This window comes from Chamaea fasciata, unplaced genomic scaffold (genome assembly GCF_029207755.1).
Source record: "Chamaea fasciata isolate MVZ Bird 193981 ecotype frontalis unplaced genomic scaffold, bChaFas1.0.hap1 SCAF_10, whole genome shotgun sequence".
Lineage (NCBI taxonomy): Eukaryota > Metazoa > Chordata > Aves > Passeriformes > Sylviidae > Chamaea > Chamaea fasciata.
The window spans coordinates 15374398-15390563 of NW_027094095.1; the positions used below are offsets into that span (position 1 = coordinate 15374398).

The 16166-nt window shown below is 38.9% G+C and overlaps 1 protein-coding gene across 4 annotated transcripts in view; it reads right to left on the minus strand.

Moving 5' to 3' along the window:
- Nucleotides 1-478: 478 nt before the first annotated feature.
- The window catches only part of SLC44A3 (solute carrier family 44 member 3), a 39714-nt gene continuing 24026 nt past the window's right edge, over nt 479-16166 (minus strand). For 3 of the 4 annotated variants that reach the window (XM_066192416.1, XM_066192415.1, XM_066192412.1), the window contains 5 exons: nt 13887-13964; nt 4479-4616; nt 3773-4009; nt 1873-1971; nt 479-729 (listed from right to left, as the gene is read on the minus strand). In XM_066192416.1, the coding sequence (XP_066048513.1) occupies nt 724-729; nt 1873-1971; nt 3773-4009; nt 4479-4616; nt 13887-13964 (558 nt within the window). In that variant the 3' untranslated portion in view covers nt 479-723. Of the gene's footprint in view, nt 730-1872; nt 1972-2033; nt 2147-3772; nt 4010-4478; nt 4617-13886; nt 13965-16166 lie in introns of all 4 variants that reach the window. The other variant, XM_066192414.1, reaches the window with a different exon arrangement.

Consider the following 16166-nt stretch of genomic DNA (forward strand, 5'->3'; position numbering starts at 1 on the left):
CATTTTTATCTCATGTCTGTCCTGTTATTTTATCTCTGTCACCTGCTACCTTGTCAAGCTCTAAATCCAGATGCAAATTTTCTGCTTCATCTTTTCAATTGCAGAAAGAAGGAAGGAAGGAAGGACTATTCCTCATCTGCCCTTTGGAGAGGAGCTGGACAGTTCATGATACGAACTTGTAAAAACCATTCCCGAAAGAGTATAATTAAAAGAAAGACACCTACCTCATAACCGCTAATTATCTTAACTACAGAGAATTTCTATCAAGGGTAATTTCCATCAGTGAGCTCAGTCTGTTCCTTAATTGGCTTTTCAGATATGCAGAATAAATCAGGACAGTCATCTCAAAGCGCCTCCTCTACAAATGTTTCTGCATTTACTGTTCTAGGGATGACTGGCACAGCATTCCCAGAGAAGCCTGAAGAAATCATGTTAGCTCCATGACCTTTTTGACTTACTAATTTAGTCTGACAACATAGAAATTTAGAAAGAGTGAGTTTATTATCAACTTTTAGACCATCATAAGTGTAGTAATAAAAATCAGATGTGATGACACACAAAATATTTTATTCGTACAAATATATTGTGTGTCATTTTACCAGTGCAGAAGATACAACAGATTTAGAGGACTAATACTTTGTCCTGGGGTATTGGTGACCTTTACTGATACGACTGTTTTTGCTATTGCTGCTCTGCTTCCACACTTCCTGGTGTACTTCATCTTCAAGTCTACAAAGAGAGAAAAAGGGAGTCAAATAATGTGTAGAACTGTTTCTGTTTCTGCATTTCAATGTCGTAAGAGCAAACTGGGAAAACAATTAAGGTTCTTCTGTATCTCAAATCCACAATCTTCTTGCAGGGAATAACACCCACCCAGCCTCTGGTTTCTGTGCTTGGCAAAAAATTACTGAAGAATGCAATAACAGACCCAAACAATGAAAAAATTTAGTACAACTATCTCACTGTAGTAATAAACTGGAGGAGTGCTCTGCCTGTTGCAGAATGTCCACAGGGTTGTGTGAGTGCTCACTGGAGCCTGGTACCGTTTGAAACCAGATCAAGAAAAATCACCAACATCTGTTACACTTGTGTGAGTAGCTGTGACAGCAGAGGACTTGCAGCAGTGCCCAGCAAGCATGTGTGCCAGAGGAGCTGTTCCTGCACAATCCTCCTTAAGCAGCCCTAGCTTGGCCCCCACAATGCTTGGGGAAAATCAGTCCTGATTCTAAACTTGCTGGGGCAGCTTCTCAGGTTGGGCAATTTGCAGTATATTTTCAGATGTCAGTGAGTGGGTGTTGACTCTTGAGGACTTTCCCAAGCCTGGGTGTGGGGAAACACTCACTTCTGGCACCTCAGCCTTGTTACCCCATCATAAAACAGAGTAAATAAATATATATATATACTGATAAAAGAAAAAGAAAAAAGAGAAAAAGAAAGATAAAGGAAAAAAAGGGGTGAGGAGGAGAGGAAGGGCCTCTAAGCTCTGATCCTAGAGGTCTGGAACTTCAGCAACTCTGGCATGAAATTAAGCAGTCTACCACTCTTCTGACTTTGATACAGCAGGCACGTGAAAGACTTTCTGAATATGATTTATCCCCCACCCCTTAGCACTGTCCAAACTTTCTCCTCTTCTGCTGGGCACAATCGGGAATGTGAAGAAAAAATAGAAGAATTATTTGATTCATCCATTTTGCACTAGCAGAGGGTTTCTTGAGGAGGGAAAGCAACAGAAGAAAAAAACAGGTTACTGGATACAGCATGTTGGTTGCTGTGAGAGCTCAGGAGATACGTGATAACTTCCATCCTTTCTTGGAACATAAAGGCAAACACATTAGGTGGCAGGTAAATACATATCCCATACTTCTGTCTCACCATAGGCTGGAGCTCTGTCCCATCTTCATTATCCTGGAATGGTCTTGTGTTTCTGTGTTTTCGCCCTTCTGTTAGCTTGTTACTCTGACTCACAAAGGTCTACAAGCAAAAACCAGGGTGCGATCGTTTGTGAAAGGAAACCATTATGCTAATAAAATTACCTGGTAAAGGAAGATAATTAGCCCAGGGCTAAGAAACTGTAGCTGGTTCCTGGCTGGATGGCACTGAGTGATACTGGGAGGGACTGCAGAGGCAGCAAAAGTGATGAATGCAACTGAGGAGGATGAATCAAAAATCTCTGTTACATCTCCTACTGCAGGACTGAGGATTCCGGCTCTATGAAATCCCCCCCCCCGGCTCTCCGCCCACCGCTGCATATTGTCCTGAGGGCCACAAAGCCTTCCTTCCACCCCCGGGATGTTTGTAACCTGATTGTAACACAGACAAGTCAAATGCCTTCATGTGTTGGGAAACTCCAAATTCTTGTCTGTGTTAGCAAACTTACTCTTGATCATACAATGAGGAGGAGTTTGGATGTGCTGCCCACAGTTTTTCCATAGAAGGGCACAGAGCCTGTCCTGCTTGGAAGACTCCTTGTCCCTGTGGGAAATCCTCTCTTCACCCACACCTCTAGGGCACAGCTAATTACACAGAATTGAGACCAGAGTTAAAGAGAAACTACCACAAAGTTTGGAAGTGGAGAAAGGAGAGCCTCTGTTTCATGAAGGAAAATTGGCTTAAGAAGTGTTTTAGAATTTGGCAAAAAAGAGAGGGAAGAACAGAGGTCAAGGCTTCAGAGTTTTCCATTCGGTTTCATATTCCTAGCCAGGCAATGTGCTTAAGTACTATTCTGAACCAAAGCCAAAGAATATATATCTGCTTTCTTCTGTAAAAGGGTTAAGCCTATCTTTAGGCTGCCTTTTTTGTTGTGCTGTTGTTGTTCTCTACAAAATTCTATTAATATTACAGAAACTCCAACAGTGGCATTGAAAAAAACAAATAAAATCCAAAACTTCAAAACACTCCTGACATTGTCCTGAAGAAATCCATCCAGAACACTTGTGTCATATGAGCTACTCTGGCTGCTGGTTATTCATTTTCATGGATCACGAAGATTTTCTCTGTTGTGTAGTTTGTGAAGGAAAAGATAGAAGTGTCCAAAATAGCACAAAAGGAAAAAAAAAATCTGCATCTTCAGAAATTCTCTTAATTAGAAAGGGATGACATATATTCAAAGGCTTCAGTTACAGCACTACATCACTATTAGCTAAGTATTGAAAGTAATACAATACAGTAATTACAAGGGTAAAGATACAGAAAAGCCTGTCCAGAGGCAGAAGAGTTTAATCAAGAGATAGAAGACAGTGTTTTGGCAAAAAAATCTGTAAAGGTATGAAGCGGAGCAACTCAGATTTGCATGAAATTTGTTCAGAACTACAGCATCTGTAGGATGTGGAATGGATCCCTGACCTGCTCCTTGTTGTTAATTTTTTCTCATCAGTGTACAGTGAGCCACAAGAAATACCAGCATTAATCTTAGGGCCCCCCATGGATCCATTTCTGCAGCTAGCTCATCTAGTTATTTGTATCTTTTAGTTACCAACAATATATTGAAGGTAGATCTAATTAGGCCTAAACAGTGAGCCTTTACTTATAGAATATGATCTAAAAGAAGGTAGCAGGCCTAGCTAGCATACAGGAGTCAGAGGGAGCCATTTAGTTTAGTTTATAAATTAATGTACTTGTATCCCTGAGTCCATCCTGTTCTAAGGTGTTAGAAAGGAAATACAGGAAATAAAGGAAATGGGTTGTGGGCTCAGATTACTAGGTCTTGGGGAAAAAAATGTGCTTAAAAGCTTCGAATGTCTCAAATATCTTTGCTGTAAACAGTGGGGTTTACCAGCAACTCCTGATCCACAAAGTAAGGCTTCTCTGCAGTTCCATCATTTGTTTCCATATCAATAGCAAAGCAAAGGAGCATGGCATCTGCTGTCACTTCAAACACAGACAGAAAGTTGTGGGACATCAGGTAGGCAAAAAATCCAACCAGCAACAGAGGAACTACCCAAGCTTGCAACTCCCGGTGGTAGTTAAATGCCACCAATCCTCCAAAAACAGTAAAGCATACAACAAACACCTGTAAGGGCAGTGAGAGAGAAGTGCAGCCTCATTAATCATGTAGAAATGTTTCTCATAAAAAAACCAAACCCCCCAAACCCTGAGGCAAATACATTACAGTCAGGATTTTAAGAGCACATCTCATCTGGGAGATAGCTAAACAGTTTCCAGCATTACATAGTTGTGACACTTTGTGTTCAATTCCATGTAAATACCATAGGGCAGAGGAAACCTTTTGCCATGTATTTACCAAAGACTTGATGCAATTGGAACTGCCAGAGTGGCTCCAAGGACACTGCTATCATACAACTAAATAATACTGCAAAGTTAAATTCCTCAAATATTCTTCTCTCCCAAGCTTATTTTATAGCACTGACAACACTGAATTTAATGAAGATAAACTTTATTTACTTTAGGTATATGAAAAGATAATCAAACCTGATTTTTCACTTCATTTTTACAGAACAATTATTTTCATTTACTCTTACCTTTCCTAAAAATAGGAGAAAATCTCCAAAACAGCTAATGGAGGCAAGTTTAGCAGAATTCCTTGCCAAAATACAGACAGAATCCTTTGCTGACGTACAAAAATTTGTCCCATTTATGACTGTAGTTGTGTATGCATGCTGAAATGACATAAGATAATAATGCAGTGAGAGAGGAAAGACTCATGATCTAGATTTTACTTCACCAAAACACAAAGCCTTAAACTCTATTTGGAATTACTGACTTGATGAATATAAAGAGTTATTTTGCATAATATGGCAATTTTATTTTAAATTACTATAATAGCCATGCTTCTAAATTCAAAGAGTTTTTCTATATAATTTCCACCATTAGAAAATGTTACAGTAGTGACTGAAGAAATTCCTGAAGCCACATTTATCCAGTTTATTTTAAAACATTGAAGTTCTCTACCCCAAATTTTGTGAATGAATATGACACAATTACCAGAAAACACCTGGAGTCACACTATCCAAACTTACTGGTTATCTGTCTCCAACACACTGGTAAAGTATGTAAGTGGAAAAATGAAGTTATGTATTTACTGGGTCATTAAAGGTTGATGATTAAAAAGCTTTTATACATGGCTCTTTCAAACACTTCAGTGAAAATCAAGCTTATGGTCATATCCATCAAACAAACCTTTTCGTGAAGGATCCTGGACTAGAGCAGTGACTGCAAGGTCACGTGCCCCACCCCACTCTGAACAACAGATAATTGGGGCACTCCCAGTTTTTCAATGTATTGAGAATTTGACATTGTATCACTTTGTGGAAACTTGCCTGGACAGGTGGGGAGGATAGAATATTCACCTTCATGGATTTGACTTTTTTCGCATTTATGCATAAATTGACATATATAGCCCATTTATGGAACTCCTCAACAACGTTTTGAAACCATGTCCAAAATATCAGCTAAGAAAAGCAGCGCTTATGATACATGAAACACATTCTAGGTTTTACCAGCAATTCTTCTGAGTAGTTTCCCTTTACTCAAACTATTAGAAGGCAGATTATGCCACAAAATCTTTAGTCATGTTGCATATGGTCAGTAAGAACCATAGTGTGCAAGGGATTACTGCTCTGAAGGAATTTATAAACCCAAACACGTACATGGTGCTTACATTGCTTTCTGCTCCATCTGGAAGTGAAGGAAAACCAGTCTATAAGGAGTTTGCTGAAAGTGAATTATACTGGCATACTGAAAACACTTTCCGTTCAAAGATCTGTTTTTTCTTACTTACAATTCAAAATATAAAATAATTTCAGATATCTGAAGCAAAAAAAATTATTTCTGTAGAGTTCAGTTTTACTTCTGAGCAATTTCTGTAGCACAGCAAAGCTATGACATCATACAACAAGAGAAAGAATGAATGAATGAATGAAAGAAAGAAAGAAAGAAAGAAAGAAAGAAAGAAAGAAAGAATGAAAGAAAGAAAAGAAAGAACAAGAAATTAAATGCAATCAAAGATTTTTCACCTCTTTATTGTGGATAATATTTATATAAAAATAGTTATTTTTCCTCTGATATTAAAAAGAGTGGCATTCTGTAAACACTGTACTTACATATTAGCAAATACATCCATAGATGGAAAAAAGCATAAATAAAGACCATGGATTTATTGCCTACTCTGTGAAAACATCAGAGACCCCAACGAACTCTACAGAAACTCAAAGAGTATCTGCATAAAAAGATGTTTAAACAAGCAAGTTAACTTCATTCCTAAACAGGAAAAAATGCTTTCTGTGCTAACTTCCATTTATCCTGATGCTGTTGCCTGCCTGGCAGGATGCTGTCACACCGGAACATCCCAGGATGTGATGACAGGAGAGCTGTCAGTACCAGCCCTGCTGGCCAGGACACAGGCAGAGGGGAGATGGCCTCACATCACACTCCCTCTGTCTTCCATCCATAGCTGTCACTGCCTATTTCAGACATGGACAGATTTCTCTTTATAAGGAGCAGGGAGTTCAGTCTGTTTCATCATTCCCATGAAACAGACAGGGAACTGAGACACAAAGTGGAAAAGTGTTTTCTAAGTTAGTTTTTGTCCCTTAAGAACTAAATTCACAGAGCAAATCCTGATCTGGTGAGGTCAGTATAAATTTTGCCAATAAATTAATCAGAGATTCTGTATTCATTATAAATTGCAAAAAATGTGTTTTAAAAATTAAAAAGAATGTTGAAAAAGCACATGATCTTGTACAAACATTGTTTCCAAACTTAAAATAAATACCCATTTGTTTGCACTCTTGAAGTAGTCACTTTGGTATTCAAAGAATGTGCAATGAAAAGAATTTCTGATATTTATTAACTAGAAAGGTTATCTTGGAAAGACTGAAAATGACGCTGGAGACAGTATGCTACCTGAACAGGCATTTGCTGTGTTACAAACCAGCTGATAAAAAATGGCATTTATAGCAGTTACAACTTAAACAAATCATGTAAGTATTACCTAATGATAATACTCAAGAAACAAAGGCAGCCAGGTAATAATCTAACATTCTAGAATGAATAAGAGAGAAATTAATGAACTGCTGAAGGCTACAAAACTAGTCAGACATACATGAAGCAAGAATATTGCCAGCACAATCGGAAGACTTAGCCAAGGGATCTCTACCTTTTAGCAAAAATTCCTTTCTGAGAAAAAAAATATTTGAAGGGTTTCTTGTTCAGCCTAGAATCTTTTCCCATACACTTGCCTCACAATTCTCAAGTTTCTCATACAGACCTCATGCCCTGATCCCATCCAGCCACATAGAAATCTACATGTTCTCACTAACAAAACACATCAAACATTAAGGCTAACATATATTTCTATGAAACTCAGCATTGCATAGAAATGAGCTCAAGTGATTTTTCATTCTTACTCATGAAGGAAAACCTAGCACACACAAGTTATTACCTATATTTGCAAATCATTTTGGACTTTGGACTAAAAACCTCAGATATCCCATTAAGTTTAAAATTGCAGGATATGTGGAATAATCCAAAGCCCTTCAAATTAAAGATGGTTGTGAAGGCTAAGATGGTAGATCATGGTCAGTTAAGAACCTGCTAACATTTAGAAAGAGGTTATTTAAATATGTGTTTCTACACAATATATTTTTCCATGACAAAAGCTTTAGTGGACTTGAAAATGTTTGAAAGAAGGGCAGCAGGAATGATCCAAAAGGTATGGAATGTCTTCTTTCTGGGGAACTTGAGGCTCTTCTGTCTGGAAAAGACGTGACTGAAGGAGGATGCAACAAGAGGGCTGCCGACCCATGAGAAAGGCAGAGTGGCTGTGTCAGGTTAGAACAGTGATGGCTCATGGTTCCTTGGAGGCAGGGGCAGGACAGTGTGAAATTTGAAAACAGACGGTATTTCTTCTCGCCATAAATCTGTAAAGGATGCTTTGGCTGCTAGAAGTTCACATGAGCTCAATGGAGACAGGGAATTTCAGGGAAAAGGGATCTGCTAAGAGTTATTGATCACACAGAAAACACACAGCTCAAGAAGCCCCTAGGCTGGAAATAGATTCAGAAACAGCACAGAGGCAGGGAAATATCCTTTTGTTCTACCTTAGCATTTACTCACAGTCACTGCTGAAGATGGGTTACTGAGCTAGAAAGAGATTCAGTCTGATCCTTATAAACACATTATAGCTCTGATATTTTAATCTTTGCCTAATGAATTGGTCTTTTACAATGGTAGTCTCTGCTCTGGTGACAAGCAAGTAATGATGGCATTGATAGCATAGGGCTGGTCAGAAAGCACGGGAGACAGCAGGTTGGGATCAGCATTTATCCTTGCACCAAGTTGATCTTGTATCGCCATCTCTCTGAAGAACACAAGCCTCTTCTGGCTTGGGGCCTGGGAACTAGACACTGATTTCTCAGTGTCAGGATGAATAAATAGGGAATGTGAATGTTTACATATTTCCAAATACCACAGTATGCAAAAAAAAACTATTTAAAGAATATATCTTCCAGTGCCTCACAACACAGAATGTCAAAGGTCTTGGAAAAAGTGACCTGGTAGTTTCATGAGAAAGGCGCTGTGGCTCAGATCCAGGCTGATAAATTCCCCAATTGTTCAGAATAATTGCTACTTTGTGTAACAGCTGAATTCAGTCCTCCATTCTAGGGTTTGCTTTCATAAAATGAGCTTGGGGAAAATTGCCATAGCAACAGAATCTTCTTAAAAAGGAAGAAGGAGACATGCTGGTCTCTCATCCCAGTTCAGCTTTTTCTGCTCTGTTGGTATTTTCAGCCCCATCTGATTTATTGCTGCCAGCTCTCTTGGAGGCTGCCCTGGTCAGCTACCCCCAGTGCAGTGCAGTGCAGCTCAGGCTGGACCTTAAAGTGTCTTAGCCTGCAAGTGTCACTGATGGCAGTGGAAGCCCCTCAGAAAACAAAATCCAGTGGTAGCAAGAGGCAATGAGTGTGGCTGCTGTGCAGCAGTTAGTGTCTGGTGAGAGAGTTGTATCATGACTCTGAGGTGGTGGGAAATGAGCCAAGGTGGGCCTTGTGAGGCCCCACTAAAGAGATGAGGACATACAAGACTGGAAGGGACTTTCAGCCACCCCAGTGCCTATTTCAGATTAGCTTATTATACAAATCTTAAGTGGAAAACCCCCTCTCTAAATCACTTAGGACTTCCCCTCTCCCAGACCTTACATTTGGAGCTGTTCCAGACAGTTGTCCCCTTGGTTCCTAGGAACCTTCTTCCAACTTCCAGACGACATTTATGCATGAACAATTAACATCTACTCATTTTTCTGCTGATCTTGTCTGGCTTTTACCCCTCCCTGCTGTCTCATGGATGGCTAAAGGGCTTGCTCTTACCCTTCATCTGTCACAGGATATTCCAGTCCCCCCGGTGAGATAAGTGTGAGGACATAACCAGCAATTTGTTCAATGGCATTTATCCCCTTCTTTCCAGTGTGTTTCATCTCAATGCTTCCAGGACGGACTCTGTGCTTCCTGCAGCCTTGTTAGGAAAAAAAAGGCTATTGTCCCATGGCTGACAAACACATGGAGAATATTCTCCTCCTCCACTTCTAATCAATAAGCACACAGCTAATACAAAAATGGTTATTTTTTGTTCCTAAGCTAATTACTATCTGTAAGAAACCTTCAATAACATCCTGAATTTTCCCAAGCAGCCCAAAAAGCACAACTTTCATTTATTTCCATTCCACCTTATATTTTCAGTCTGGACTTATTGGAGAAAATTTTCAAGTTTCCTTGCTCCCTACTCTCTGTGTTATCCACTCCCTCCAGGGCTGTCATCCAGTGGGTAGGACCAACAGAACTTTCTCCTCAGAGGGTAGTTGAGTGCCCTTTCCTGCTGAATCCAGGAACCCAGTGTTACATGCGGGATCCATTTCCATGACAGGGTTGGGTCAAAAGGGTTCTGCTTTATGTGCCTATTGCAGCATGATTACGTCATTACTGGGGTTGCTTTCAGTGCTTCTGCGCTTTGTGAGAAAATGTTCTTATTTGGGATTTCTGAAATAAATCAAACCCTTCCACAGAGTTGTTCTTAAATTTCTCTGCTTAAAAGCACAGAATTACTAGTCACTTGCTTAATTCCCTTATATTTTCACTTCTTCTCTCTTTTTTTCCCCCCTTTTGTTTCTTCTTGATGGGATAGGGAAGAAGAGGAAAGTATCAAAGTAAGACTTAGTCAGCTTTGTTCAACTCTATTCCCTACATGGTTCATCCTACAGAACAAGGAATTTCATTTACTATTATCACATACATAAAGTCTGTAGAGAAAAAAAATATATTTAAAATATGATTTCACTGCAGAAGAACATTTTATCCTTGTATTTTCAAGAGGACTGAAAAATCAGCTCTATATCTTAAACGGATTTTGCCAGTAACATTAAAATGCAGTATTGTTTTTGGGAGGAAAAAGAAGTACTTGATGGGGTGAGGCACAATATGTTTGGCATGCAGAGAACTGTGCTTTACAATAGCATGCATGAGTTTTGGTTTTATCTAGGTGAATTTGCCACAAGGCATTTAACTGAAAACTCCGATAGGCTTCCATCCAAAGTTTGAGACAACCAACTGCCACAGATATAGAGCCATGATACGGATTTGCTTTTGGTTTATTACACTAGACAATTGCTGGCTTTCAGTCTCAGGAAAGGGGTTTTGCCCTAGGAAATGGGGCTCACACACTGCTGAATTCACTGACAGCCCAGAAGGCTACGCCGCAGCAACGATGCTGATGAGCAGAGAAACCACACCCTGCTCAGTAACCCGTTTAGAAACCCAGGCACTGCACTTTGGAGGAGTCACTTTGCCAACTGGCTGCAGATAAACCCAAAGCAGACACAGAAAAGCAAAACTATCTAGTTGTATTGTTTTAAAAATGTCACTGCAACAAGGCTGTAAAGGGAGAACTTGTGAGCACTTTGATGTATCTGAAGTTAAGACTACCATTACAACTTAAGAAAGCAGGAGAGACACAGACCTTGTAATTCCCAAACCACATTAAAAACCAGTATATTCTTTTTACAGAAGAAAAATTTCGGTCTCCTAGATTTTACTTGAGAAGATTGGATATGTTTATCTGGAACATACTGAAGCCATCAGAGCCAGATGAAAAATCTGTGGTAATTCTGACAAGTGTTGGCAAACAGAACTGTCAAGTAAGGATAGTGACTTTATATTCACAAAGCACTTTTCAGCCACAGAACCCAGAGTGCTTTACAATTGTTGCTAATGGATTATACACACACATGAATCACTTTGCCCATGACTGAAGTGGAACAGCTTAAGGAGTGAACTGTTTAACAGCACATAGCAACACTACGCCACAGTTTAGCACAGGATCCAGTCGCAAATCCAAGAGAAATTTAGGAAGGCCGAATGTAATTGTCCATTTTGCAATCTGCACAGGACACTGGGCTTACATTATCCCTCCTCCAACAACCACTCCTGCAAATATGACAGCTGCCAGCATCTAGCACGGCACTCTGTCATCATGAGAAGATGACAAGGTAACTCTTTGGCATGTTCCAGTTCACTTCCAAGAGACCTCAACAAAACTTAACGGAGCCTGCAGATAATGAGTCACTTCAGGGATGCATGCAACTATTAAAGTCAGCATTAAATCCCACATGCGGAACGGTACTGCAGCCCAAAAAGTACTCTTAGGTAACATAGTAGAGCACTTGGTTGATTCTGCATGGGAAGAAAGAAGCTTGCATTCTATCACCAGGGTTACTTTCTCCAGCACCTGTTTCTCATCTGCAAGTTCTCAGAGGGAAAACAAAGTACTCTGTTTAATCCTGATTAACTTGTGAATGAAGGAACAGAAAGGATTTAAATTACTTAAGCAGTTTAACAACAGGTTGAAGAAAATAGTGCAGAAGTGATTGGGGGTTTTTTTGGTGGGGGTTTTTTTTTGTTGTTTTTTTTTTTTTTTAAGAGCTTCAGGTAATTATATGCTTTTCATTATAGTGAAAGTAATACTATAATAAAAATCAAAAGAATAGTAAAAAGTAAGGAATGCTGATGTACACAATGATCTTTGGACCAACTTTTACAACAGCTGTTCCACATTTTGGGTTACAAAAAAATCAAAATCTGAACTTAAAGAATACTTCTTTAAGAAAATGTTAGAAACACAGGTACAATTTTTTAACCCCTCCCTCCCAAGTCCTACCCTCAGGTCCATGTTCAACATCTGTGGGAAATTTCTAGGCTGTTCCCAGCAGCTTCCACCAATCTCAGTAGGAGCTCTTAAGAATTCACTACTTCTGTTGATCAAGAAGTATGTCAAAGCTGCTTAAAACTGCAGACTTTTTTCCTTCTTTTTTTTTTCTTTTTTTCTTTTACATTTGGCCACATATTTTACAGACCCAAAGACTAAGACTTTCCATCATAGTCAAAAAAATTTTTTAAGAAATAGCCTTGAACATTTAGTTACAGGGGGGAAAAAAGGAAATAATTATTAGACCCTTGAATTACTCTACAAGATGCAATAACCCAAGACCAATGTTCAAATTTCATACAGAAAAAAGTTCAATTAAAATCTTGCAGCCTATTCTCGCTTTTTTCCTTCTCTAACTGTGCCCAAATTTTCCTGGATTTGGAACATGTGGATTACCATCATCTTTGCTAAAAAGATATTCAAAAAACAAAAGAAAAGCAAACAATGTATTACAATCATTAGATTTAAAATCACGACTCATATAAAAACAGAAATTTGCCAACAATAGATTAGGAAACAGGAAATCTTTTAAGGGAACAAGAGCTATAATACAGCCTTCTGAAACAAAAGGAAGAACATCATAGTAATTAATTCTTTTAACAAACACATAGCAGACAACAGCTGGAGAAAGTAAACACTAGGATGCTGGATCTCTCTTTGAAAGGCAGGAAGCCAAGTCAAGGGGAAAGGGTGACTACAAATGGAAAGCCTGGAGGCAAAATGAACTCTGATATTCCTCACCAAGTCACTGACTATAAGACCCATCTAGAAAATGCAAGCCTGGAAAATTCAGAGATTTCACTGCACAAGTATTTAATCTTTATGAAAACTTTCTTTTCATAACTGTCCAAGATTAAACCTAATTTATGCACCTACTTAAGAGGTGAAGTCAGACCCTTTATCAGAATTGTCTTGTTTACTTCACTACTACCCTCAGCAATGAGATCAAAGAACTAAGCAGTCAGAGGGTGGAATCGACATGAACATATGATTCCCCTTCACATTAAGAATATCAGAGTCCCCAGAGATAAAAACAAGGCAATGACAAAGACAAAAGCTAACTACTTACAATTATATATGTAAATCTGGGACACATTTGCAGAAAAGAATTGTGAAGGTAAAAAGAGATGTCAAGTATCTGTAAAACTGCTGTATGTCAGAAATCATCCATTTCCAATTAAAACATCTTCTAAACAATCATCATGGTTTGTATTTCCAGATCTACTGATACTGGCAATCACCAGGAATTTAAGTTTCTTCATTCAGGGCTTTCAGATAGAAAACACTGTAAATAGTTTAATGTCACATCTCCAGATATGTTTCCTAATTCTTCATTGCTTCTCATACCTGGATTTTCTGTGTTTCAGGAGTCTGTCTGGCACAACTCAACAAAATGTTAAGTCTTCTTACCTACAGAAATAGCAAGTGGCTTTCTGAAGGGGTTGACTATCTCAAGCTGTATCAACAAGTTTTCTAAAATCTAGCACCTTGTATATTTGTCAACTCCCTGTTTCTTTGCACCAAGTTTCGTCTACACTTGGAGGTTTTTTTGTTTAATTTAGGTGGCCAGCAGGAAACTTTGGCCTGCATGCACTGCCTGTGGCTTTTTAGCCATGCTAAGGGTCACCAACTACAGTATCCAGACTGGGCTGAGGGACAGAGATGACAGAGTTTACCTGGTTAAAGCATCTTAAGCAACTTTTCTGGAAGCAAAGCCAGCAGAAACAGCAGTTGAACAGGCACTTTGAGTTCTTCTGCAATAAAATGAAATGATTGATTACTGGACACATAATTAACTTCAAACAAAATCATTGTTCTAAAAAAAAACTTGCTCTACAGGCGACTGACTCTTCTAATAAAATTTTCACTTAGGCAGCAGACATTTCCATTAGGATTTTAGGAATTGTTTTTAATTCAGACCCTTTAATATTAATGACTGAAGAGCTGTGTATTTTTTTCTTCCTGTGGATGGAAGATTCTTCACTGGGGAAAGAAAATAAGTGCTCCAAGCAGCTTTGTGAGCTAAAAACTGCCTAGGGAGAAAAACAGGCAGGCAAGTCAGTAATCCTTAAAGTACTTCGGAGTGATCAGGGAGTACAGAGACAGATTTTTAACCTGATTATCAAAAACCTTTCACAGTTCTGAAATGACTGGTACCCTAATGAACAAAAATAAAAGAATGGGTAGAAGGGGTTATATGAACATACGTGTGTTTTGACTCAGAGAATTGCATTCATTTTTCAGGTCAGGAAGAAAAATCTTGTATTAGAACAGCCAATTCATAGACCATTGACCTGTATTAATTTCATAGCAAAAACTGAGCAGTAAAGCTTAGGGTTTTTTCCACGCTCCCCCACCAAATAATGAGCTCAGCACAGCTCATCACAGACATGATGCAAGACAAGAACAAGACATTTTGATACCCATAGCAGCCTACCAAATTTAAGTGGCTGTTTTTCTCAGCAAAAGGAAATTCGGTTCAGGGATACTTAGTCTTATTTTTCCAGAGGTCAGAATGTTTCCATCTTGTTTCGGAAAGCAGAGATCTTCCAATCACTATAGAAAACTCAGGTCCCAACAACTATTACTTTTTAAGTAGAAACCACAAACCTCCCAACTTTTTCCAAAAAGCTTCATGAAAATATTCCAGGAATAACGCTTTCAAAACAGTGACTGTACATGCAAACTCCTGACAGAATACTTTACTCTTGCTATGTGTTGCTGGAGAGATGATTTTACTAAAGCTATGTAATCTCAGTAAGGACTGTTTGTTAAAAGCCTAAAGCAAGGGATTTCACCTACAATCTCCTCTCTGACTCTGCTTGAAGACTGCGGTGTAGAAAACATCTGTAGATTTGCCTGCAAGCTTGTAGGCCCCTGACTTCTTCTCTGTTCATAGAGAACAGCAACATTTTTTGCAAGGGTGGGGAAGTCTGGGTGAGCTCTACAAGAATGCAGTGTCACTTCTCCATCCTTTAGTGCCACTACTCTGGCCCTCAGTGAAAGGGGCCACAGCTTGTCCTTTCTGCCATGCGAAGGAGCAGGGTTACACTTGGGGGCATCCTTCCAAGGCCTGAGGACATGAGCTGGCCAGAGCACTTCCTAGTCTCTTTAGCAGCAGTTACAGCTGTAGGTCACGTCACTGAACACTTGGGAACTGGATCAAAAGGAGCCTGCAGCACAGTGCTGCAGAGACAAATAATCTTTCTTTGCTAATTAAATCTACAGTAATTCAGATTACAAAACCATGTAACAAGCAAGCCCACTTATCCTGCTTTCTCTAAAGGCAGAAAATATTCAAAGTGATCCCCACCTACTGTCTTTATATAATCTTAGTTAACACAACTCACCAAGTTCTATAACCAAAACTTTCATATGAGAGCAACATAAATCCAGACCACACTTTTCAAGTGTTTTATTACAAGGGGTTTTTATTTAAGCATCCATAACCTACACCCAACACATGCCTCATAGGTATGATCAATGTAAATACCCTGTCATAAGTACACGTAACATGTTTCAAGGCCAGTGTAAACCCTAGAGGAAAAGACCTATGTTTAAAACCTTTCCTTAAATCTTCTCCTAGAATCAGAGCTGTGCATTCCTAACAGTCCTCCCTCCTTGCAAAAGTGCCAGAATTACCTATAGTGGTGTGCTTCCAGCAGAAGATAATAGATGTGAAGATGTGTGAAAGGTAAAAAGAAAGCAAAACACATTCAAAACCAGCCCAGATCTACGGTTTATGTATCTTAAAAGATGTGTCTTTCTTTCTATAAAAGCATATTACAAGGCAAATGAAGTATTTTCTATAACAGATCTTAAACCTAACAACAGTATTCTTACTTTTGATTCTTAAATACTTGTGATGCAAAAATTTTTACTAGAGCAGTCTGCCATTTTTTTTCTTTATTCTTCACAGAAATATTTACAAAAAAACACTAAATAAAGGTGAGTTT